A 9,658-nucleotide genomic window follows, 5' to 3' on the forward strand; every position below is an offset into this window, starting at 1 on the left:
ATTCATGAGTGCATGTCATCAACTATATTTATTCAAATGAGCTCCGTCGTGTGCTAGTTTTGATTTAACAAAGTGTGGCAGTCTTCTTTTAGTTGTCCAGTAAATGATCTCCTCTGTAGTGGCTGGCCTCCCATAGACAAGGTACTAGATAACAATTCACTTAATCAACCACTATTTTGCAAAACGGCCATTCGAGTCTTGCACTGTGCAGAGATAGGATTTCAATCATGAATAACTGTTTTGTGGTTAAAATGTTTGAAACTTTCAATTATTGACTACATAATATTGAGAAACTCTCCATTGAATACCTTCCGCTGGTTACTATAGGTGTTTGAAAGTTAAAGTTTGTGTTGTTTAACGACACCACTAGAGCACGTTTATTTATTAATCATCGGCTATTGGATGTCAAACATTTACCTTGGCTGTTCCGCCAGTTGTCTTCATATCTATATCAAAGGTAAGATTTAACCTATGCAATTTGATGGTAATGTGTCAAGAAACCTTTTTATTTACACTGAAATTTGGTCCCAAAAGTATTTTTGAGTTGGTATGTTTTTGAAACTTAATAATATGTTTTTAAATTAACTTTAACTTAATTCATTGTAGAGCTCTATGCCAATTCATTGGTTACCTTTTGACACAAACGGATTATACAATCGTGTAGTACATGCATTTGCATTGCTGTATATACCTCTAGAGCACAATGATTTATTAATAATCGGCTATTGAATGTCGTAATTTTGACATATAGTCTTAGAGAGAAAACCCACTAATTTGTCCATTAGTAGCAAGGGATTTTTTATATGCACCATCCCACAGACAGGACAGCACATGCCAAGGCATTTTAAATACTAATCGTGGTGCACTGGCTAGAACGAGAAATAGTTCAGTATGCCCACCGACGGGGATCGACCCTAAACCGACCGCGCTTCAAGCGAACGCATTACCACAGGGCTAGGTCCCGCTCTTAGGTGAAATGCTGTTTTGTCTACCATGCGTTATTAAAACCGCGTATTGTTTGAAAAGTAAAATTTTGTTTTCTTTCTTTATAAAACTCCATTATCGACTATACATTTAAAAAAAATTTATTGTTTGCTATTGTAATGTATTTCTTTTTTTTGGTGTAGGGTTTGGAAATCATCGAACGGGTTGTTACATTTCGAGTTTCATCATTTAAAAGTCTTTAATATTATTGAACTGTATTAAAGCTGTACACCGTGTGAGATGTAAATAAATACTTTATCTCTCTGTTTTTATTATATTTATAATTATATATATTAATAAATCTCAAGACATTAGATAGTTTTGATACGTTACGCAGGAGAACAAATATTTTATGAAAAAGCATAAATGACCAGTTAAATATGGAGAAAAAACTGATCATTATAATAGTTTATGATCTCTTTTGAAAGCGTCTGTCTCCCAAGAATTAAATACTTGTCGAGAAGTAACTAAGTAGTGAACCAAAAACCGTGATATGTGCTGTCATGCCTATCGAAAAATCCATATAAATCTGAACGAGGAAACCGCTATCCCTGATCAAGATCGCATCTCTGCACAATGCAGTCGAATGGAATTTTTTTTGCAAAACAACCGGAAATTCCACGAATTTCTATCTAGTGTATCATCTATAGGAGGACAGCCACTTCTGTACTAGACAATACAACCTTTTGACTACTATACAGATGACCGGCATTCCTAGACTAGTTTACTAGGTCAGAGCTCATTGGAATAGATACAGCTACGAGGACATACACTCGTGAATCACTGTCAAAACCGTGATAATATCAGGCGAAATGTGGCACTCGCCATGAGTACTGACTGCCATCACAGCTGTCAACACAGTCACTTCATCTAAAACGTTGAAACAAATGTGCAAGAGTTTCAATAGAGGAAGAGCAGGCAAAAGCACCGGCACAAGACAGAACTTGGTGGATATTAAAGGGACACAGCCTAGTTTTTAAACACTAAGGCACATTTTTTACTATTAGAGTCGTTTATGATAACTGAAATCATATTTTACTTAGATTGTATTGGTTAGACTATCCATCTCCGTACATTCGAAATGTTTTTGGTCATCCTAGTGTTGTTAATATCACAAAATGCATTTGTCATATTTTTGAACACGCACGCGCGTCTGAGAGGTAACAGTTATGGAGTCGAGGTTTAGTCTTTTTTTATAGGTTATTTCACCATTTCAAAGTCACAGACTCATGTTTTACTCAATTGTAACTTTATCCAAATGTGTTACATGTTGTAGATTAACTAAACTTAGTGTTAATTTTCATGGGCTGAAACAAAGGTCTGTCCCATGAAGTCAACTAAGACAATATACACTCACAAATCACTGTAATTGCAAGTGTTTGTGGAAGAAAAGCATTTTCTACCCCACCAGTAACACTTGTCATGAGCACAGCCAGTAGTTGTAAACGCTGTTGTTTTTATATAAACAATAAATACAGATAATTTTCATAGAAAAGATAAAATAGCATATACAAGGTCGCAATAAAGTATACCATCAGAGATAAATGTTTGTCAATCGTAAGTCATATTGAAAAATAGCCTCAAAATGCCCACCCTGAAACTTTTTGAAATCCCCATGATGGAACGAATTCTTTACCAGAATAGTATGAAATTATTATAAAATCGTAATGACTATGCCCAAAGATATTAGGTCAGGTCATGCAATTTGATAATAATTTGTAAAGATTGTTTTTCCATTTACACTAAACTTTGGTAAAAAAAAGGCTATATAAGTTGGTATGTCTTTGAAGCTTAATAATATGTTTTTAAATGAATTTCAACTTTATTCATTATAGAACTACATGCCAATTCATTGGCTCCCTCTTGACGCAAACGTATTATACATGTAGTACATATATTTTGATTGCAACATTTTCAATGCCAAATTATAAGCTACAAACAACAAAAAGCTGGTAAAATTGAACTGATGTTTTAATACATGAGACGGATGTTGAACATGTTTTGTGTAACGAGTTCTATGCTACGTGTCCGGTACAACACCAGTAACCCGTGTCCCACACGGACCAGCTAACGGACGAATGGACGGACGGACATCAATCAGTTGAACATTTCAAACAGAGGCATCATCATTCGGCACTTTATCTGCTGGCCAAATCTACAACAAAATAATAAATAAATAAATAAAATATAGAAGACAATAGTAACTCAAAACAATACACAGAAGAAAAGAAAAGAAAAAGTGAAGACAATAAGACTAAAAATTTTAAAATTATGAGTTAGAGAACGAGAGAGAAAGAAAGAGAAAGAGAAAGTTAAAGTATATTTTGTTTAACAACATCACTAGAGCACACTGATTTAATAATCATAGGCTATTGGATGTCAAACATTTGGTAATTTTGACATATAGTCTTAGAGAGGAAACACGCTACTTCTTTTCATTAGTAGCAAGGGATCTTTTATATGCATCATCCCACAGACAGGATAGCGAATACCAGTCGTGGTGCACTGGATGGAGCGAGAAATAGCCCAATGGGCCCACCGACAGGAATCGATCCCAAACCGACCGCGCATCAAGCAAGCGCATTATCACTAGTTTAACAAAAAACACGAAAACAAAACAAATAAAACATTTATAACATTAATTAATCTTATTTTAGATTTTTGTGCAGACATAAATAATGCAGATGATTCAAGACTAGCCTACTTGTTACAGTGTCTGTACTTGACTCAAAATCAAAATACAGAGTGTATTGACATTGGCATCTGTTGTTCTCCCAAATTGCGTTTGGTTATATCAATGGGTATGATGTAACTGTTTACGTGTTTTTATTTCTTGCAAGGTGCATCAAGCTGGATCATTGTTTGCAAGTAGCTGTTAATGTGTCTGTATTTCAAGCAAATTGCATCAAACGTTTGTTTTGTTTAACGCCACTAGAGCACATTGGCCATTGGATGTCAAATATTTGGTAATTCTGACACGTAGTGATCAAGAAACCCGCTACATTTTTCCATTAGCAGCAAGAGATCTTTTATATGCACTTTCCCCACAAGCAGAATAGCACATACCACGGCCTTTGACCAGTTGTGGTGCACTGGTTGGAAGGAGAAAAAACCTCAGATCAGTTGAATGGATTCACCTTAGTGGTTCGATCCTGCGACGCAAGCACCTCAGACGAGCACTCAACCGACTGACCTAAATCCCACCCCGCAAATTGCCTTAAGTTGTATCCTTGTGTATGCTTGAACTTAATGTGTCAGTATTTCATGTACAATGCATCGAGATGGGCCTTTATGTTAATGTGTCTGTGTTTCACGCAACTTGCGTCGAGACGGATCACAGTGCATGACGTAATTGTTAACGTGTCCGTATTTCACGCACACTGCGTCAAGTGGGTCACTGTGTATGGAGTAACTGCTGATATGTCTGTATTTCACGCAAATGATGTCGTCTTGGGTCACTGTGTATGAAGTAAATTTATATTAATCGAAAAACACGATGTGCATCAACTTACATTCCACCCATCATGCCGCCCATGCCGCCCATACCGCCCATGCCGCTCATACCGCCCATGCCGCCCATGCCGCCCATGCCTCTCATCATGCCACCCATGCCTCCCATGCCGCCCATGCCACCCATGCCGCCCATACCGGGCATTCCGACCAATGGAGGGGGCATCCCTGAAGTCGGAGACGCTCCTGAAACAATAAATTGAAACAAAAATAGAAAATCATTATAATATACATAATGGCTGAGACATTTACAACCTGTGCTGGAGATTCGTTAAACATTAATCAATTAATTCGTTAATTCGTTAATTCATTCATTCATTCCCCCGTCGGTGGGCTCATTGGTCTATATCGCGTTCCAGCCAGTGCACCATGACTAGTATATGAAAGGCCGTGGTATGTGCTATCCTGCTATAGGATGGTGTATATAAAATATCCCTTAATGAAAAAAAATGTTGTGGGTTTCCCCTCTAAAACTACAGGTCAAAATTACGAAATGTTTGAAATCCAAAAGCTGATGATTAATAAGTCAATGTGCTCTAGTGGTGTCGTTAAACAAAACAAACCTATTATAATTAATTCATTCATTTACAAATCCTTCAAGCTATCCCATAAAACCCCCGTTTACACCAATATACATTTCTGCTGAAGATTTACTTATTTTATATTTAGCAAAATAATAAGTGCATAAAAGACACATTATATGATTAGATTCATGCGTGTGTCATTGTCATCAAATGTCAAGTCATTATTAAACACTTTGATTATTTCGTTAGTTGTGCGTGTGTGCCCTATACAACATCCATAGAATTTTCAAAAATATTGGATCGAAGTCTTTGAAAAGACTAGGCCATTTCTTGAAACGAGTTTAAAGCACACATAAATGTAATGCATTTGATGCGCCACATATTTTCTTGATTAATTAATGAAATTGGCTAAAATACACCAAAAAGCTACATGAAAGTTAAAGATGTTTTGCATACACCATTCCTCAGACAGGGTAGCACATACCGCGGCCTTTAATATATACCAGCCATGGTGCACTTGATGGAACGTGAAATAGCCCAATAGGCCCACCGACGGGGATAGATCTCAAATCGACCGCACATCAAGCAAGCGCTTTACCACTGGGCTACGTCCAGGATCTGTTGAATCGAAGTGTAAAATACTAGACTATTTCTTAAAACGAGTTTAACGCACACACAAATGTAATTGTGTTGTGTATTTGATACGCCAGCGATTTTTTTTCATTAATTAAAAAGATTGGCTAAATACACCAAAAACCTACATCAAAGCGAACGCCCCTGCGCGTGCTGTAACCTCACCGTGGTGCAGGGGTGTAACATTCTCTTTGAGAATGGCCAATACAGCACAAATTGAAGTTTAGAGTAAAATTCGGTGTCCGTAAAATTCTGTGATATTTGTATTTTTGCACAGTTCTTTACACTGTTTTTGTTTAAACCTTGAATTTTTATGTTGATGTTGATCATCACTTTATTTATTTGCATTACCATAGTTTGACACCCAATAGCCGATGTATTTTTTGTGCTGGGGTGTCGTTAAACATTCATTCATTCATTCATTCACTTTATTTATTTGCATTACCATAGTTTGACACCCAATAGCCGATGTATTTTTCGTGCTGGGGTGTCGTTAAACATTAATTCATTCATTCATTCAAAGCGAACGTTTAGTCCGCATATTAGAACATCCACCTTGGCGTTTATCGAAGGCCTTGGTTTATATCTTCGTACATTATTAAATCGCAATTATTATATGTCAAATAGCGTATTATTGGAATAATATTGTAGTAAATGCTACACAGCGACTAGATAATAATGTATATAATATAGTAAATGCTACATTTCATTTAGAAAATAGTGTCTAGAATACTAGAGTTGCTACATTTCGTTTAGAGAATCATTTCTACGATACAGTAATCGCTAAACATCGTCTAGATAATGGTTTGTAAAACAGTAATTGATACAGTTTGTCTAAATAATGTCTTTGTCTCTGTGTTAAATGTTTGTGGTAGGTTTAAAAAACAAAACAAACAAACAACCTCTGTCTAGATAATGTTTGGAATATAGTAATTGCAACACTTTGTCTAGATAATGATTTCTGGAATATAGTTGTTGCAACACTTTGTCGAGATAATGATGTCTGAAATACAATTATTGTTACACCCTGTCTAGATAATGATGTCTGGAATATAGTAGTTGCAACACTTTGTCTAGATAATGATGTCTGAAATACAATAATTGTTACACCCTGTCTAGATAATGATGTCTGGAATATAGTAGTTGCAACACTTTGTCTAGATAATGATGTCTGAAATACAATAATTGTTACACCCTGTCTAGATAATGATTTCTGGAATATAGTAGTTGCAACACTTTGTCGAGATAATGATGTCTGGAATATAATAATTACAACACTTTGTCTAGATAATGATTTCTGGAATATAGTTGTTGCAACACTTTGTCGAGATAATGATGTCTGAAATACAATTATTGTTACACCCTGTCTAGATAATGATGTCTGGAATATAGTAGTTGCAACACTTTGTCGAGATAATGATGTCCAGAATACAATAATTGTTACACTATAATGATTTCTACAATATAGTAATTGCTATAATTCGTTTAGAATACAATATATCGAGAATACAATAATTGCAACATTTCGTCAAGATAATAATGGATTGGCACGTTTGTAATTGTTTCCATTGCAAAACATATTTAGGTTGCTTTAATTTCTATAGCACACAGAATTAGGCCACACAGTAAAATTTTGAATATAATACATGTAGTAATATGTGAAACGTATAATATACGGTTAATGAAAGACTATTTAGAAACAAATTATGTTCGCTACTTAGCCAGAAAAAAAGGTTTGTTTTATTTAATGACGCCACCAGAGCACATTGATTTTTTTTTATCTTATCATCGGTTATTGGACGTCAAACAATTGGTCATTCTGACACTGATTTTTTTTAGAGGAAACCCGCTGTCACCACATAGGCTACTATTTTACGACAGGCAACAAGGGATCTTTTATTTGCGCTTCCCACAGGCAGAATAGCACAAACCATGGCCTTTGTTGAACCAGTTATGGATCACTGGTCGGTGCAAGTGGTTTACACCTACCCATTGAGCCTTGCGGAGCACACACTCAGGATTTGGAGTCGGTATCTGGATTAAAAATCCCATGCCTCGACTGGGATCCTAACCCAGTACCTACCAGCCTGTAGACCAATGGCCTAACCACGACGCCACCGAGGCCGGTCGCTACTTAGCCAGAGATAGAACTATAGATAGACGTGACTGGACCATATATGGACAGAGGCACGTTATTAAACTTGCTTAACGCAACTTAGAAACAAATGGAGGTAATTATTCCGTTTCTACATCTTTTCCCCAAAACAAGAGTTATTAACAATGCTGGGTGTGTCGAGTGTAGTACTCAGGTTTAACAATTACTGACATGCCTTTGACATGGAACATTAAAACTACTCCCTTACCTTGTGCCGAAACAACAGACACCAGAGCCGTGAGGACGATGCAAACAATAACAACAGTGTTCATGTCGAAATGGTGGAGATGACTTAAGAGTGATATCCCACCTGACAACTCCTTCCCTTTTTATACACAATCTTTGTCACACTCCCAAACCCAACACAAACACTGGGGTGTCTGTTTTATCGGTCATTGCAGGTTTGGCTCTAAATAATTTCAGGTTCTGGGCCTTTCTGACATAAATGCGACCGTTGACCGCGTTACCAAAGTCTATTAATTTGGTTCTTGTTTGGCTGTAGGCTACAAAATACTTTTGATCGGAGAGTGACCACCAGCGATCGAGTTACTAAATACACTTGTCAATGTGTACAAGTTCAAACAACGACATTTGTAAACCTGTATTCAATTAAAGAGACTCTCCCGAGTTTGTTGCCTTTGTTAAGTAAGGTGTATCGAACAAACACAGCCCAAACCTCTTTCTAATTCATAATACATGTATATATATCTAAATGAAACACCACCACCAACAGTTTAATAACATGTTTAAGCATTTTTGCCTTTTTTAAAACTAACAATAACAATGTATGTATGTATTGATGTATGAATATCTATATATTGTATGTATGTCGAGGTTGACTATTACATACATAGATATTAACGCACTGGCGCAGGGAATAATTAAATCCTTTCTGGCCTCACAAATTGTCCCATGCCGTTGCTGGGACTCGAACCTGTGGCACCGATTCGCCCGCAAATTGCAAGACTAACCACGATACGCTCTGAGCTATCGAAGCTTCCATAAAAAGGAAGCTCTTTAACTCAACCATATGCATGGGGCCTACAATCTACGCGGTCCATCCCGCTTACGTGCATGAAACAGTGGGCAGACCTGGCACTGGCTAGTATGTATTGATGTATGAATATCTATATATTGTATGTATGTCGAGGTTGACTATTACATACATAGATATTAACGCACTGGCGCAGGGAATAATTAAATCCTTTCTGGCCTCACAAATTGTCCCATGCCGTTGCTGGGACTCGAACCAGTTGCACCGATTCGCCCGCAGATTGCAAGACTAACCACGATACGCTCTGAGCTATCGAAGCTTCCATAAAAAGGAAGCTCTTTAACTCAACCATATGCATGGGGCCTACAATCTACGCGGTCGATCCCGCTTACGTGCATGAAACAGTGGGCAGACCTGGCACTGGCTAGTATGTATTGATGTATGAATATCTATATATTGTATGTATGTCGAGGTTGACTATTACATACATAGATATTAACGCACTGGCACAGGGAATAATTAAATCCTTTCTGGCCTCACAAATTGTCCCATGCCGTTGCTGGGACTCGAACCTGTGGCACCGATTCGCCCGCAAATTGCAAGACTAACCACGATACGCTCTGAGCTATCGAAGCTTCCATAAATAGGAAGCTCTTTAACTCAACCATATGCATGGGGCCTACAATCTACGCGGTCGATCCCGCTTACGTGCATGAAACAGTGGGCAGACCTGGCACTGGCTAGTATGTATTGATGTATGAATATCTATATATTGTATGTATGTCGAGGTTGACTATTACATACATAGATATTAACGCACTGGCGCAGGGAATAATTAAATCCTTTCTGGCCTCACAA

General features: G+C 37.2%; 1 protein-coding gene across 1 annotated transcript; it reads right to left on the reverse strand.

Annotated features, from left to right (window-relative positions):
* Positions 1-2,937: 2,937 nt before the first annotated feature.
* Positions 2,938-8,133, reverse strand: LOC121380633 (co-chaperone protein p23-1-like). The gene is made up of 3 exons (XM_041509540.1): positions 8,015-8,133; positions 4,497-4,680; positions 2,938-3,139 (listed from the first exon to the last, which is right to left on the reverse strand). The coding sequence occupies exons 1-3, from the start codon at positions 8,076-8,078 to the stop codon at positions 3,082-3,084; spliced, it is 306 nt and encodes a 101-aa protein (XP_041365474.1). The 5' UTR covers positions 8,079-8,133; the 3' UTR covers positions 2,938-3,081.
* Positions 8,134-9,658: the final 1,525 nt, after the last annotated feature.

This window comes from Gigantopelta aegis, chromosome 9 (assembly GCF_016097555.1).
Source record: "Gigantopelta aegis isolate Gae_Host chromosome 9, Gae_host_genome, whole genome shotgun sequence".
Classification (NCBI taxonomy): Eukaryota; Metazoa; Mollusca; class Gastropoda; order Neomphalida; family Peltospiridae; genus Gigantopelta; species Gigantopelta aegis.

What these genes read in the sequence shown, in the direction of transcription:
- LOC121380633 (XM_041509540.1), bottom strand. Translation starts at nt 8,078, where the DNA reads ATGAACACTGTTGTTATTGTTTGCATCGTCCTCACGGCTCTGGTGTCT. An exon ending in GTCTGTTGTTTCGGCACAAG is followed by an intron (nt 4,681 to 8,014) that starts GTAAGGGAGTAG and finishes TTATTGTTTCAG; the next exon opens with GAGCGTCTCCGACTTCAGGG. An exon ending in GGCGGCATGATGGGTGGAAT is followed by an intron (nt 3,140 to 4,496) that starts GTAAGTTGATGC and finishes ATTTTGTTGTAG; the next exon opens with ATTTGGCCAGCAGATAAAGT.